Genomic DNA, 15126 nt, shown 5'->3' on the forward strand with positions numbered 1-15126 from the left:
TCGCCATTCCTCCAGGACTCCTTGGCCAGCTGAGGAGGAGGGACCGCAGGCCTGAAAGCCAGAGGGGACTCAGGGGCCCTGAGGGGCGGGACCGCCCCCGCCCCTACCAGGAGATGGAGCGTCTTCTCCACCAAGGCTCAGGTGTGCAGCCCTGCTCCGCGCCCTCCAGGCAGCCTCTGCCCTTGGGGTTCAGCCTTTGACGCGCACGTGAGATGGGGTTCCCACGCCAGCGTGTCCCCCAGGCTTGAAGGCTGCCCCTCGGGGCTCCCTGACTCGGTTTACGGAAAGGCCTGCTGCCATATGGGCAGAGTCGGGCGAGGCCAAGGGTTGCCACCCCAGAAGAACCGGGGACCTCAGGGCCCCATAAGCAGCTGGGCACTGGTCTCCAGGCAACGTGGGACACTGTTTACAGGGTCTGGAGCGGGGCCGTGGCGGGGCACGTTAACCCTAAAATGGGGCCGGGGACAGAGACGTGCCTCCTGCTTCTCCTGCAGGCAGCGGTGCGGTCTGACGGCAATCCTCCCAGCACCCGCGGGTCTGCCCTGGACAGCCAGGCAGTGCAGCAGTGAACACCCTGCCTCTCAGTAAAGCAGGGAAGTGAGGAGCGAGATAAATCCCAGTCGTCTGCCCTGAGCTGTAGACCCCTGAGCCAGCGGCTGCAATCTAAGCTGTCGAGAACGGACGCCCAGGTGGGTCCCAAGTAAGTGACCTCTGACCTTCTGGGAGCAGACCAGCTGGAGAACAAAAGTGGATTTAACGGTGGGAGAAACAACCACGTTTAGCATAAAAAAGCTGAGCAATTAATGGAGAAGAATCCAAGTCTAGACAGAAAACACAGATTATAATTTGGATGCAAATCAAATCAGCTATTTAATTAAGACGCAGCTAATTAGTACAGGAGTTTTCTCTCACAGCCACTCTGGGGAGGGAGGACCTGCCCCAGGGGCAGTGCAGCTGAGCCCCACGCAGCCCAGCCAGGCAGAAGGGGCGCAGGGAGCCCTGCCCCAGCACAGCACTGGCTTTGGGAGGACGGGGAGGAGGGGGGCGAGCCGTGCCCTTGAGCCGACGCTCGTGGATTTAGTCCAGAAAAGCAGAAGGTCCCACGGACTCACGGGCCCTCCCTCCTGCCTCGGCCCCCCGGGCCTCAGACACCTCCTGAGGGGAGGTCACGGGCTTGCTGGTGATGGTGGCACCAGGCCTGGCACAGGGAGAATGCTCCCTCCTCCTTTGCCTCTGGTACCTGATCAGGATGCGGGCAGCTGGGCCCACAGGCACTGGGGCGTGTGGGGGTCGAGGAGGTGGGAGATGCCCCAGACAAGGGTACAGTGGGAAGTTAACAAGGTCCCCTCGGGCGAACCCTGCACCTGGGGACCCCTGACCTGTGTCCTCAGCTAAGCCATGTCCCCAGCCTGCAGACAAGGCTGCCCCTCATGTGTTGATCACCTGGAAGGGATGCAAGAGGCGGATCCAAGTCTCCATGGAGCTCAGGGAGCTGTCGATGGCCACAAGGCCACTGTCATAGTTACTGGGGCCCCTCCCGAATGCACACACCCCCTCAGCCTTACTGGTCCCTGCAGGGAGAAGGGCCATCAAAGCAGCGTGCGGGTGCCCCCTCCCCCGCCCCCGGCATCTGAATGGAACTGCAACTGTGCAGGGGGGACCCCCCCAGTGCCTGCATGCCTGTGCGCCTTGGAGAAGAGACGGGGTTTTGCACGTTTTGTCTCACAAGAGAACAGCCGCCGTGCAGACCAAACCAACCAGAAGCCCCACAAACCCTCGGAAAACGGAAGCAGCACCCCCTGCTGAGCCCTGTGCACGAGTGTCACCCAGCCACGCCGAGGGGGCCTCTCCTGACACTTTCCGACCCCACCGTGAACGTACTTGAGTCAGGACAGGCCGTGCAGGTGGCTGCTCGCTGCCTGCAGACACTCTGGGCTAGAAGAGGCTCCCCAGGCCCTGTGGGCTCCGGCTTGGGTGGAGGCTGGGCTGACCACACCTGCCCTCAAGAGGCCCAACAGCCCACGGTGGGCGAGCGGTGGCTTCCAGAATGCCAGTGCACCCGTGCAGCTGGACGCAACAGGGACCCCATGGGGTGGGGTGGGGAGGGGCCTGGGGAGGGACAAAGGAGGCCATGTGCTATCTCCAAGGGCCACCACGCCGCCTGCCTCAGGGCCCTCAGGTGGATGCTCCTAGGCCCCTCAGCCCCTTAGCATCTTCAGGGGCGAGCCAGCTGCAGCCCTGCCCGTCGGGGTGCTGGGTGCTCAGGACAGCTCAGGCCGTGGCAGTGATGGGACCTGGGGAAGCACAGGCTTGGCTAGGGGAGGGGGAGCAGCGGGTGCCCAGGCACGCGGAGACGAGGTGGTGGGCGGCCACGAGCTGGGAGGGCCGAGTGGGGCTCCGGGCCTGGCACGGGCACTTCACCGTCAGAACTGGGGGCAGACATGGCGGAGCAAACATGACGACAGCGTCTCGGGGGACCGCCGAGCACCTGGCCGGGCCAGTGGGTGGATGGGAGGGGAGGCCGGGGAGGTGCCGGGTCTGCCTGGGCTCTTGAGGCATCTGACCCGGGTTTGGGGCTGAGCTGCCCTGAGGCCTCCTCTCCAGAGCCTGGGTGGCCCGGGCCAGGGTGGGTGCTGTCCTTGTGGCTACACCTTGTCACCCCCAAGTCCCTGACAGCAGGTCAGCATGTGAGCCGGGGGCACAGAGGCCTCCCCAAGGTGGGACGTGAGGGACGAAGCGTCCACGGAGCCGGGACCCCCTCACCTACCTGCCTGAACTCCTCCCAGGAATTGGTCCAGGTCCAGAAGTGGGCCTTGTACTGGCCAAGGGTGACTGCCATCAGAGTGTTGCCACGGTAATAGAATATTGGCCTGTCAGGGGGGCAGGCAGCGTCAATTGAAAGGGTCCCTGGGCTGTGGAGGGGCCTCCGTGGCCGCCCCTCATCCTTGGTGCTGGGGAGGCTTGGCGGCGGAGGAAGGGGGTAGCACCCGGGCATGGCAGGCTGGCCTGTGGGGACAAGCGTGGCGGCTGGCACCCCCTGCCACCCCCGCCAGGGGTAGCAAGCTCTCATGCTAGGTTTCAAGACAGAAAAGAGACAGTGAGCCGTCCACTCCTGACCGTAAGCCTGCTCTGGCTACACTATACACGCTTCAGAATCCACGTCCCCTCATGGCAGCCTGGGAAACTCATTTTGTTTGAATAAAACAGTAGCAGGTCTTGAGCTGGAGAAACTGCCTCTGGACAGTGTCCTGGCGCAGAGCTGGGTGTAGGCTGGGGCCGGGCAGAGGGTGAGGGACACCGCAGGGAGGAACAAGGCCTCTCCACCCCACCAAGCGTTTCATGCCAAGATCCCCTGGTCTCTCCTCCCCCTGGGCGAGGACACCTGCTTTGTCAGCCAGCTCGGCTCCGGCACCAGGTGCGGGGCACCAGGCGGGGCAAGTGCCCGGCGGGAACCTACCTGTCTGTCAGGCGACCCTGGAGCATGGTGGGGAGGAGGTCCAGGCCATCGATGGCCCTGTCCCTGGGTGGCTCCAGGCCTGCGAGGGACAGGCTGGTGGTGAAGAGGTCCATGATGCTGCCCAGCTGGTGGGTCACCTGCAATGGACGTGGCCCAGACGTGCTGAGGATGCCCGCCCTGCCCTGCCCAGATGGCGGCCAGGGGCCAGGTCCCCAGGCGTGCTCGCTGACGCACACGTGCACACACACACGCGCGCGGTCACATCCCGCAGCATGTCCACACACGCAGAACAGAGGCTTTCCCTGCCCGATGACGTGTGCGTGGCAGAATGAGGGCAGGGAGCAGGCCAGAGAGGGGACCAAGGCTTCACGCCCCAGGACGACTGCAGGTCCGGCACAAGGCCGCTCTGACTCACCTGGCCGGCAGGGATGTGCCCGGGCCACCAGGCGATCGCAGGCTCCCTCATCCCACCTTCAAACGTGGTCTGCTTCCCGCACAGAAAGGGGCCGTTGCTGCCACCTGGGGACAGTCGCCCATCAGACCACGTGCCTGAGTCCCCAGGGCCACACACACCCTGCCGGGCACTCGCCCTCGGGACATGTCTGTCCACCTGGCTCCTCGCCTGGCCCTTTGGAGGTGACATTGCTGAGGCACTGAGGTCGTTGTGGAGACAAAGGACCAGCCCTGGGGTTCAGGCCTCAAGTTCAAGGTCGGAACGCCTGGAGATGGCTCTGACCTAGAGCTGTGGTCGTAAGGTCACGCCCCCATAGACCGCGACCACGCACACACACAGCATGTGAACATGTTAGTGGAAGACGTGGAAACGTTAAGACAGAGTCCCGACCCCGGGCCTGTCAGGTGCCAGGTTCCCTAAATGTCACTGTGCACAAGCAGCTCCTGTGTGCCTGGGGTTTGGGGGTGCAGATCCCGTGTCTCTGACACGCCCTGCTCTGAGCAGGTGGTCCCTGAACCCGGCTGTGGGCGGTGCCGAGGGCAGACAGCCCGGTCCTGGCTAATCGCACATCCCCGGCTCGCTGCCATGATGGAGGGAGGACCCCTGAGGATGGGGAGATGGACACAACAGCACAGTGTTTGACAGCAGTGGCCCTGTGGTTCGTCCCCGCACTGCAGCCCAAAGCCCACCTCGCTGGTCAGCACAGGGACAGCAAGGGTCACAGGCCAGAGGTCAACGAGGGCCTACTTCTTTCCTGCTCCTGTCTCTCCAGCTGGGGGTGGGTACATGGATTTTCATTGTCTTGTTCTGCCCCTGCAGCTCCTTCTCGGCAGAAGCCAGTTGTGCTGTTCCTGTCCCTGGAGATCCCTGGGCCCCTCTGCCCCCAGGACACGTGGCTGTAAGGTCCCCCAGGGCCTCCGCAGACAGGCCTGGCCCTGTGGGGTTTCCAGCTGTCTGTGGCCTTCCTTCCAGAGCTGTCTGAGTGACTCAGGGCCCTCCTGGGGCCCAGCCTTCTCAAGAAGAAAGGGAAGCAGAGACGCATCACCACGGGGGTGCGAAACCCTCACAGGACTGTGAAACGCCGCCTCCAACAACCTCGCTCCAGCTCCGCAAGGTGGAAAAGCCTCAGACCTGAGAGGCCTAGAGGTCAGGGTCCTCAGGAGGACTGCAGGCTGGCAGGGACACAAAGGGAGGGTCTGGGGGAGTGAGCAGCCCCCCCGCGCTGCACCAGGGGCTCCAGCACTGCAGGGCAGGGGGGCTCGGTCCCTTCCCTCCCGGACACCACCCACCAAGAGGCCTGGGAGGGCACTTCCGAGGGGCGGGGGTGGGTGCCAAGCCTGGGCCTGGCTGCTGCAGGGTCGTCGCCCCCGTGGGAAGGGAGGCTCCCAAACACAGAAAAAAGGGCAGACGTGTCCAGTCACAAAGGCCACTGTGTTACAGCTGAGATCAGGACAGAAACGCTGATAGGGGATGTTGTGGCTTCAGAGAGAGAACTCTGGACATGACTGGCCCCAGGGCTGGCCAGCAGAGAGGCAGGATGCGGTGAGGTCTACAGCCTCAGCCTCCGCCCGCCCCACCGAGCTCTCCCTCTTGACCAGGCACCTGCCAGGCGGTGGGGAAGAGGGGCAATGGACCTGGGGGGCGCTTGCCGGTGTCCCTCCCTCCCCAAGGCTGAGCCCTTCACATCTGTCCTGGTGGGGGGTTGCTGAGGGGCCCCGGGCGGAGCCCCATCTGCGCAAGTCACCTGCCTTGCCTGGGCGCAGAAATGAGGGCAGCGCCGTTGTCGGACGTGAAGAAAACAAAGGTGTTCTCTGCGATGCTCAGGTCCCGGAGGAGGTGCAGGATCTTCCCAACGCTGTCGTCAATCTCCCGGACGGCGTCCCCGTAACTGCAGGAAGGAGGGCGTGGTCAGCAGGGGCCGGTGGCCTCCGGGACCAGAGGGCGGCCGAAGCCGAACCTCAGGGAAGGACGAGGAGGGGGCGGGCGTTCCAGTCAAGTTTCAGACGGAATCGGGGCAGAGCCGACCCCTCCCTCCACCACCGCAGAGGCACGGATGCTTCACTCTGTCCACAGCTGACGATGGTAGCGAGGGCCCAGCCTCTGGTGGTAATCAAGCACAGCTAAGCCCGCCCCGGGGTCCAGGTCTATGCGACCAAGGACTCACCGCCCTCGCTGGCTGGTGCCCAGGAAAGGCCTGGAGGCATAAACGGGCGCGTGTGTAGCGTCGATGGCCCAGTGTAGAAAGAAGGGGCGGTGAGCTGCCTGCTGCCTCTTAATGAAATCGAGTGCTTCCTGAGGAGAAGCGCACACTGTCTTCCCCGCCCCAGGCCCACCTCCCACCCCAGAGCCGGGCCAGCCCCTGCTGTCGTCACCTGCAGGTAGATCTGGGTGAGGTTGGCTTCTCCAGTCCTCAGGTTAATTGGAAATTCCTCATAAAATCTGAAAACAGGACAGATCCAGACAGAAATTGGCCTTCAGGGCAGGAAAGCCCCTCCTCCCCGACTTCCTGGGCAAAGTCAGGGGCCTCGTTTAAAAGAGAGATGGAAACGTTCATGTCAGGAACAAAACTGGAGCCTGGAAGCTCCCAGGCCCGCTGGGGACCCACTGGGGTTGAGTCTGGTGCCCCGGTGACCCCACCATCTGGGAGGAGGAGGGGAGCCCCGCCAAAGGACAGGCAGGACGGTGCGAGAGGGAGCGGCCAGTCCACGGCCACGGAGGGCATGGCTAACAGGTGTGGGCATCTCTCTGGGGTGACGGAGGCGGTCTGGGATGGGGGTGCTGGGTGAGCTACAGCCCCGCAACGCTGGCCCAGCTCTGTGGTCCAGTGACGTGTACCGCGCTTCCACAAGAACAAAGATAATTTAAAAAGGAAGAAAGAAAGGGAAGTTAGGCCAGACAGAAAAGACCAGGGCCTGCCTGCAGCCACCCGACGGCCAGACCAGGTCGGTCCTGCAGCCGACGGCCCCCCAGACGGTGGCTCGGAGCGAGGCTGACCGTCCAGAGCGTAGCCCCCTCAGGGCACGGGGCCCAAACCCCGGAAGCCGAGTGAAGCGCCTCGCTCTGGGGAGCATCTGGGGCTCCCAGCACCTTTCCTCAGACAGTTAGAAGCCCCCGGAGGCGGGGCTCTTATAAGTCAGAGGTCACAGCACGAGGTCTGGGCAGGACGAGGAGCTGGCGGGTGGGCGGCAGCAGTGGGCAGGGCCTGTTACCTGCCAACCATCTCCCGGTCCCGGTACACAGGGATGTTGGGCCTGGCCTTGTTGTCATAAGGTCCAAAGTGACAGTTGGGGGATCCAAACCACTCATCGAATCCGTGCTTCAGGGGGTGGAACTGAGACCTGTGGCCCAGATGCCTAGAGACAGGAAGCCGGGGCACTTCAGGGACCGCCGCATGGGCACCCCGGAGCTCCGGGAAGCAAACACCCTCGCCTTCAGAGAACAGTTCAGGATACAAGGCTCCAGCCAGCCCCAGGGTGTGCTGAGCCTGGGTGCCCCACGCCGTGGCCCCCCTGCCCGCACGGTCCACCCAGGCGACAACCGAGGGGCGCACACGGGGACGGTGACCAGGTCCCATGAGCGCGGATCACTGCCCCGGCGCCCTGGGCAGGAGCTGGATGGGACAAGAGGAGAACATGCCAAGGTGCCTGCAGAGCAACGGCCCAGCCGTTACCGAGACCCAGGCTCGGACCCGCCCCCCGCTCCCACCCGGGAGCCCCTTCCCCGCGGGTGCGTCACGTCGGGTCCTCTTGCCAGTGGGAGGGTCTCTCTTGAGAAGGCACAGCTTAGGGAAGGGGTTTTGGAGTGAGGTTCCTCCTCCCTGGGAAGCAGACAGGTTTCTTGGGGTCACGTATGCAGAAAGCCGCTCGCAGCCAGCATCGCCAGCACAGCGCTGGGGGGCTGCACTGGGCCAGGCCGACTCCACGTCACCGTGAGCTTGCCGCACACCTCAGTCACTCGGTCACGTGGATGCGGCACGAGGCAGCTGGGCAGGATGGGGCCGGAACTGAGCTGGCCGGCAGCGGAGTCTGGACGCCGGTAAGTGAACCTCTCGGTCCCCACTGCTGGTCCTCAAACACTCTGCCTCCGCCGGATGGCTGCCCGGCTTCTGAAGCCCCTGTGCCGGGGGCACCCGCACGGGCTCTGCCCTGAGCGCTGTCTCCGCAAAGGAGAGCCAGCTGCGCCCCATGCTTCCTCTCTGGGACCGCAGCTATGACGCCCCCTCCATGCTGGACACCGCTAGGTGTGACACTCCTTGTCCTGCGTCCTTCAGCCCAAACGGCCTTCATGAAACAGAAACACCCACGAAGGTCCGGCTCGTGTGAAGTTGTCAATTCCAAGTGCTGGTCCCAGGGCAGCTGCGGGGTCAGTACTGCCTGCCAGCGAGCTGAGTGACAGCACGTCGAGCCCCTGGGACTCAGGGCAGCCTCTCGCAGGAGCCCAGGCTCCATCCACCCCAGGCCTTGGTTAGGCCGAGGAAATCCGGATCCGTGGTGCTGGGGCCCGAGGCTGGCTGTCAGGCAGTCACGGCCACGGCCACCAACACCCCCTGCGGCTCTGACGGGACCCTGCTGAGACCAGGACACCCACCTGGCAGAGGAGGGCCGAGCTCCCTGCCCCGGGCCTCCCAGAGCCCGTCATCCCATTGGCCATGGCTGCCCTGACCCCGGCTGGTCCACCAGCACTGCGTCCACCTCCCTGAGTCCATGCCAGCTGCTTCTCCAGGCCCTGCCGCGTCCCTTCCTGTTCCTGAGTCTGCCCATCTCGGGAGCTCGTGCGGACAGGCTCCCACTCCAGCTCTGGCTGCCCCGTGTCAGTGACCACGAATGGGAGGCCCCTGGACCGGGACAGAGCCGCCAGGCTGGGTAGAGAGCGCCGGTCATCGCAGGGGCTCCTCCTTCTGTGGGCACAGCCCTGGCACGGGCCTGGCAGGCCTTGTAGCTGCCCTACTGCCATCTTCCAGGCCTTCCCGGCACTGCTGGGCCTTGCAGGCTCCCACATCCTGCACCCTCGCCAGCTCTGCTCTGCAGCCCCCACCGCCTCCAGGCTCGACCGCTCGGCCAGCAGGACAGCTGCCAGCCCCTCTCAGGGGTGAGGAAGCAGCCTCCAGGTCCCCGGGTTCCCTGAGGACTCCTCTCCCGGTTTCTGCAGATCCCCCATCACTAGGACTGTCAACTGCGTGGGGCAGTGGTCCCCAAGGGGCACAGATGAGGTGCTTGCCCTCGAGGTGGTGAGTGCCAGAGGGGTCAAGGGGAGAGGGTCCAAAGCACAGCAGCGGCCGAGCAGAGATGATCACGGCTGGAAAGTCAGGGAAGGCTTCCTGTAGGAAGCAGGCTTGGTCTCCAAGGGCTCCAACATTCGGCAGAGGAAAGAGAGGACATCCGACCTTCGTATCAACCTCTAGGGCTGCGTACGTAGGCATCCCCGGGGAGTAAGAGAGAAGCCACTTAACAGGCTTAACCACGTAACAGCGCGACACGTGATCTTTTATGATCACTTGATCCCGATGATTCCACACCACATGACCGTCCTCTATCCCCTGCTTGCTTCTTGGTTTCATCAGCAGACAGAGCCCCTTTGCTCGCTGGCGTGTCATCGTGACGGCACGTGTGTGCAATAACACGGCTCCTTTGGTGCTGCTGTGGCAGCCGCCACCCCAGCCTCGCCACGGGAGGTCCCACGGGCACGGCCACAGCAGCTTTTAAAGGGACGCTTTGGACATCTTAGCAGACCTGGAATTCAAGGACTCTACTCCCACTTGAGGGGCTCCCACTGGGCAATGTGAGTAAGGAACCCTTGGGGCGAGCCCAGCAGGCAGGTGTGCGACTCACCACTTGCCCACGATCTTGCTGGTGTAGCCGGCCTCCTTCAGTAGCTCCGGCAGCAGGAGCTCTGAGTCTGGGATGCCACCCACTATCTCCTGTGGCGTGTAGGCTGGTGGAGCAAACGCACCGTGTAAGCCAGCAGGGTCGAGCGGCAGAACCCTGGTCGGGGCGGCACTGCCCGGGCACTTTCCAGGTCTTCCGGCGCTCCTCACAGCCAGCACCATTACCGGAGCGAACAGGCAAACGTGCCCCCCGAGGGGGGTGGGGGGTGGGGGGTCAGGGGTCACGGGTGGGCCCACCCCTGGCGTCTCCAGAACTCGGGCTCTGAGACCACACCTTCCTCCAAGGGTCCCTTGAAGCCCCACTTGGTCGGGGAGCCCACCCTAGAGCCGGGCCGCCCCCGCACCCGGGACAGGGCGGGAGCCGGCCCCACCCTCACCGTCCTCCCCACTCGCCTAAAACACATTGTTTCTGATGGGAGCTCTGCGTTCTGTTTTAAAATGAGTTCCGACCCAGACAGAAGCCTCAACCCTGGGCGACGAGTGCGCCCGGGAGAAGCCAGGTCACTGGAGAGGACAGGTGACAGACGCCCCCTCCCTCTGCCCCAGGGCACAGCCTACCGTTCCTGGCGTGCCCATTGGTGGTGTAGAAGCCACTGCGGATGGGCAGGCGTCCGGTGAGCAGAGCCGCCCTGGCTACGTGGAGGGGACACAACAGAAACACGGGTCACGTGTGCAGCCCGAGGCCAGCCCTGTGGTACCTGAGTCCCCGGCAGCCACTTGAGAGCCAGGTGGGAGCACAGCCCCGCAAAGACCAGCAGCGGGGCCGGCTGCAGCTCCCCCTCGCTCGCTCTCTGGCTCCCGGGACAGCCCGCAGGCCTCCTCATGCGCCGCCCCTTCCAGGGTCACCTCTCGTCCTCCAGATGAGAGGTTCTCCCCACCCTCGAGGCCCCTACACCCCCAGCTGACGATCCCTTCCCTGGCTGAGCACCTCCCCCGAACCAGCCGCGGCACTCAGCTCCGTGAATGAACAGCCGCCGCCTCCGAGGCAGCCACTTGGGCCTCAAATACCCGCAGAGGCTCCGAGCCCTTGGTGGCCTCTGATGGCTCCTGATGGCCCCGCGTTCCCCAGAGCACGTAGCCCAGATGCTCCCAAGCACCAGGATCCGACAGAAGAGGCCGCAGCCCGCCTGCCACCCCTCTGCCCCTTGCAGGAAATGCCGGTGGAGCCGACACCCAATCAGGGCTGCCACCCCCACGCTCCGTGCCCGCACCCTGCGCCCCACTTTCTGGTCTATGCATTCCCCACCTCCCCACCGTGCCTCAGTCTCCGCGCTCCGTGACCACCCCCCTTGTGTCCCCCCACCCAGCATGCCCTACGCCCAGCCCCACTCCCTGGTGGCCTGAGCAGGCCCTGACTTACAAGGGGAGCACAGGGGGTTGGCCGTGTAAAAGTTCGGGAAGAGCATCCCTTCCGCAGCCATCCGGTCCAAATTTGGGGTCTCTCTGGAAGGTTCTCCATACACCCCGAGGTCGCCCCACCCCACCACACCTTCCTCCAAGGGTCCCTTGAAGCCCCACTTGGTCGGGGAGCCCACCCTAGAGCCGGGCCGCCCCCGCACCCGGGACAGGGCGGGAGCCGGCCCCACCCTCACCGTCCTCCCCACTCGCCTAAAACACATTGTTTCTGATGGGAGCTCTGCGTTCTGTTTTAAAATGAGTTCCGACCCAGACAGAAGCCTCAACCCTGGGCGACGAGTGCGCCCGGGAGAAGCCAGGTCACTGGAGAGGACAGGTGACAGACGCCCCCTCCCTCTGCCCCAGGGCACAGCCTACCGTTCCTGGCGTGCCCATTGGTGGTGTAGAAGCCACTGCGGATGGGCAGGCGTCCGGTGAGCAGAGCCGCCCTGGCTACGTGGAGGGGACACAACAGAAACACGGGTCACGTGTGCAGCCCGAGGCCAGCCCTGTGGTACCTGAGTCCCCGGCAGCCACTTGAGAGCCAGGTGGGAGCACAGCCCCGCAAAGACCAGCAGCGGGGCCGGCTGCAGCTCCCCCTCGCTCGCTCTCTGGCTCCCGGGACAGCCCGCAGGCCTCCTCATGCGCCGCCCCTTCCAGGGTCACCTCTCGTCCTCCAGATGAGAGGTTCTCCCCACCCTCGAGGCCCCTACACCCCCAGCTGACGATCCCTTCCCTGGCTGAGCACCTCCCCCGAACCAGCCGCGGCACTCAGCTCCGTGAATGAACAGCCGCCGCCTCCGAGGCAGCCACTTGGGCCTCAAATACCCGCAGAGGCTCCGAGCCCTTGGTGGCCTCTGATGGCTCCTGATGGCCCCGCGTTCCCCAGAGCACGTAGCCCAGATGCTCCCAAGCACCAGGATCCGACAGAAGAGGCCGCAGCCCGCCTGCCACCCCTCTGCCCCTTGCAGGAAATGCCGGTGGAGCCGACACCCAATCAGGGCTGCCACCCCCACGCTCCGTGCCCGCACCCTGCGCCCCACTTTCTGGTCTATGCATTCCCCACCTCCCCACCGTGCCTCAGTCTCCGCGCTCCGTGACCACCCCCCTTGTGTCCCCCCACCCAGCATGCCCTACGCCCAGCCCCACTCCCTGGTGGCCTGAGCAGGCCCTGACTTACAAGGGGAGCACAGGGGGTTGGCCGTGTAAAAGTTCGGGAAGAGCATCCCTTCCGCAGCCATCCGGTCCAAATTTGGGGTCTCTCTGGAAGGTTCTCCATACACCCCGAGGTCGCCCCACCCCATCTGCAGGAAAGAGCGTGTGGAGGTGGGATGAGAACGTAGCCAGAGCCGCGGCCCCCGGCGCACCCCAAGTGCGGCAGGTGTGTGGTCAGCCGCTCCCCGGTGCAGATGCCCAGCGCCCACCTCCTCCCAGCTCCGACGCTGGCCCCACGTGCTCACGGGGCACCGGCACCAAGACACACACCTCTGCCTTCCGCACAGACAAGGAGGCCGTCCTACTCTGCGGTGCGAATTCACATTTAACGACAGTGCCCAGGCCCCATGAAGCTAACCCGGCGAGGCCCCGAGACCCGCGGTTCCTCCCAAGCTCGCTGTCCCGAGAACTGGGCCGGCCGGCACCCAGGCGCCGCATGAATGTCCACAGCAGCAGGACTCCCGACTGCTCAAAAGAAACAGCCTCTGTCCATCACTGATCAATAGTAGACAGATGTGGTCTATCCATCCAGGACCAGGGTGAACAGCAGCCTCCCCAGTTTATGTCCACTCAGAACCAGAGAACGTAACCATATTTGGAAATACGGACATGATTAGCTAAGATGAGATCACACTGGACTAGGGTAGTCCTAAATCCAGTGACTGGGGTCCGTGTGAGAAGATGGGACACAGAGACAAGACAGACACACGAGGAGAGGCCAGGCCTCCACGACGGAGGCAGAGACTGGAGGGTCGCGGCCACAAGCCAAGGAGCACAGGAGCCCCCAGGAGATGGAGGGGAGGGAGGACCCTCCCTCGGAGCCTCTGGAGAGACTGGCCCTGCGACCCCTTGATTTCAGACTCTGGCCTCCAGGACTGGAGGGAATAGATTCCTATTCCAAGGCACCAAGTCTCTGGCCATCTGTTAGGCACGAGGGACCTGATACACACACTACGGACCAGTACTCGGCCGTAAAGAGGAACGAGGTGCTGACACTCACAAAAACAGGCTGCTGAGAAGCTGGTCAGAAAAGGCCGCAGGGTGTACGATGGATGTGAGACGTCCAGAACAGGCAAGTCCACGGGTACAACGCAGATGGGTGGTTGCCAGGGGCTGGGGGAGGGGGAGGGGAGTGGCTGCCAGTGGGAAAGGGGTTTCTCTTCGGGGGGTGGGATGTTCTCAGCTACTAGATGGGGGCGCTGCACAAGCCGGCGAACGTGCTAAACACCACCGAACTGCACGCTTTAAAATGTTAAAAGGGTGAATTCGTGTTATGTGCGTTGTGCCAAAATAAAACCAGACAGGTGGTGAGGTGGGTTAGCGCGTGCACAGGGACGGAAGGATGGACAGTTGTGAGACAGAGCAGGCAGAATCCAGGTGGGGCGACAGGTGTGCACTGCGACACCCTTTCAGCTGCACGGGTGTTTGACAACTTTCACCATAAGGCGCTAAAGAAATACCTGAAAAGGGCAACGGGACGTGACTTTGCTCTATGACCCAACGCATCCTTCTGCGGCCAGTGGCGTGGGGCAGGAGTGACCCTGACAAACTGAATCCCCTCGGCGCTGATGGTGGGCGCGGCCCTGCTTCCCCTCTGGATTCTCTAGCCGTGCAGCCCCTCCAAGCTGGCTCTCCTTCACGGGCCGCTCCTCCTGGAGGGGTGGGGGGGAGGCCGGGGACGGGGCTTCTTCCCGGGGTTATGAAGATGACCCACAGCTGACCGTGGTGACAGCTGCACGACGCTGTAAAGGTGCTAGAAACCGCAGAATTGTGCCCTTTAACTGGAGAACTGTGCATGATAGAAACTACGTCTCCGTAGAGTGCCACTGGAAAAGCGCAGGCACCTGGTGCTGCAGAGGCCTAGCCGTGCCTGTCTCTCTGGGGCCCCTTAAAGCTCTCCAGACTCATGGGCCACGGCCTGCCAGCCCACAGCAGGCTTGGCAGGTCTGCACGGAGACGCTGGGGAGAGCTGGGCCAGCGCGCACGAGGCTCGGGGAGCCTTGGGTCACACGTGGGGGCAAGCATGCAGGCTTGCCCAGGATGGTCACAGGTAGGTGTGTGGCCTGGCTGTAATCATTCATGCCCCCTGCACTGGGCAGTAGCTCACACGGCGCCCTCTCCGTCAGGGAGAGCCAGGAGAGGGACATGTCCCCTCGTCTCCCAGCCTTAGGCCCATCCTGACACTCGGGTCCCAGAGCTGCCTTGGGGCTTTTGCCCTTGGACCGTGCGGTCTGTTCTCAAAGACCCTTCCAGCCGTAGAGTCCCTTTGGAGATGGTTTATCTTGAAATTACTGAAAAGGCTTTTCCGTTCACCACAACAGGAGCTGGAATGAAAGTTGCCCCTGGAGGGACGTGCGGCCGACAGGGGCAGGAAGTGGAGCGGTAGGCACGAGGCTGCAGGCTCCAGGCTTCTCCCTGCTGCCCCCTCTCCCCACACCCCACGGGGCACAGGCGGGCTGCCGACCCTCACCCACAGGCCAGGTAGGAGGAGCAGAGAGAGGCAGAGAGGCTGGGTCTGCTGGCACCACCCAAATCCCAGCCTCCCAGGAGGGAGGTGGGGCTCAGCACAAATCTTACGTTTGCATAAACAGTTTAGGCACAGGGAATGCTGGGATACTCCCCAAATCCAAGTTCCCAGATAGTGGCCAAGGGCCCACCTATTTACAGGTGAGCCTCTCTGAGGCCTGCAGTCATTGGCCTGCTGTGTTAGCTCCTTCCTGC

The 15126-nt window shown here is 63.8% G+C and overlaps 1 protein-coding gene across 1 annotated transcript in view; it reads right to left on the minus strand.

Annotated features, from left to right (window-relative positions):
• Nucleotides 1-15126, minus strand: part of GALNS (galactosamine (N-acetyl)-6-sulfatase) — a 22328-nt gene that overhangs the window by 3616 nt on the left and 3586 nt on the right. Inside the window, exons 2-11 of the mRNA XM_007468440.1 lie at nucleotides 12371-12494; nucleotides 11569-11643; nucleotides 9740-9842; nucleotides 7121-7264; nucleotides 6284-6350; nucleotides 6076-6203; nucleotides 5660-5799; nucleotides 3873-3976; nucleotides 3458-3594; nucleotides 2768-2870 (exon numbers count right to left, since the gene is read on the minus strand). Coding sequence (XP_007468502.1) covers nucleotides 2768-2870; nucleotides 3458-3594; nucleotides 3873-3976; nucleotides 5660-5799; nucleotides 6076-6203; nucleotides 6284-6350; nucleotides 7121-7264; nucleotides 9740-9842; nucleotides 11569-11643; nucleotides 12371-12494 — 1125 coding nt within the window. The remainder of the gene's footprint in view (nucleotides 1-2767; nucleotides 2871-3457; nucleotides 3595-3872; nucleotides 3977-5659; nucleotides 5800-6075; nucleotides 6204-6283; nucleotides 6351-7120; nucleotides 7265-9739; nucleotides 9843-11568; nucleotides 11644-12370; nucleotides 12495-15126) is intronic.

This window comes from Lipotes vexillifer, unplaced genomic scaffold (genome assembly GCF_000442215.2).
Source record: "Lipotes vexillifer unplaced genomic scaffold, Lipotes_vexillifer_v1.1 scaffold23, whole genome shotgun sequence".
In the NCBI taxonomy this organism is placed as follows: domain Eukaryota; kingdom Metazoa; phylum Chordata; class Mammalia; order Artiodactyla; family Lipotidae; genus Lipotes; species Lipotes vexillifer.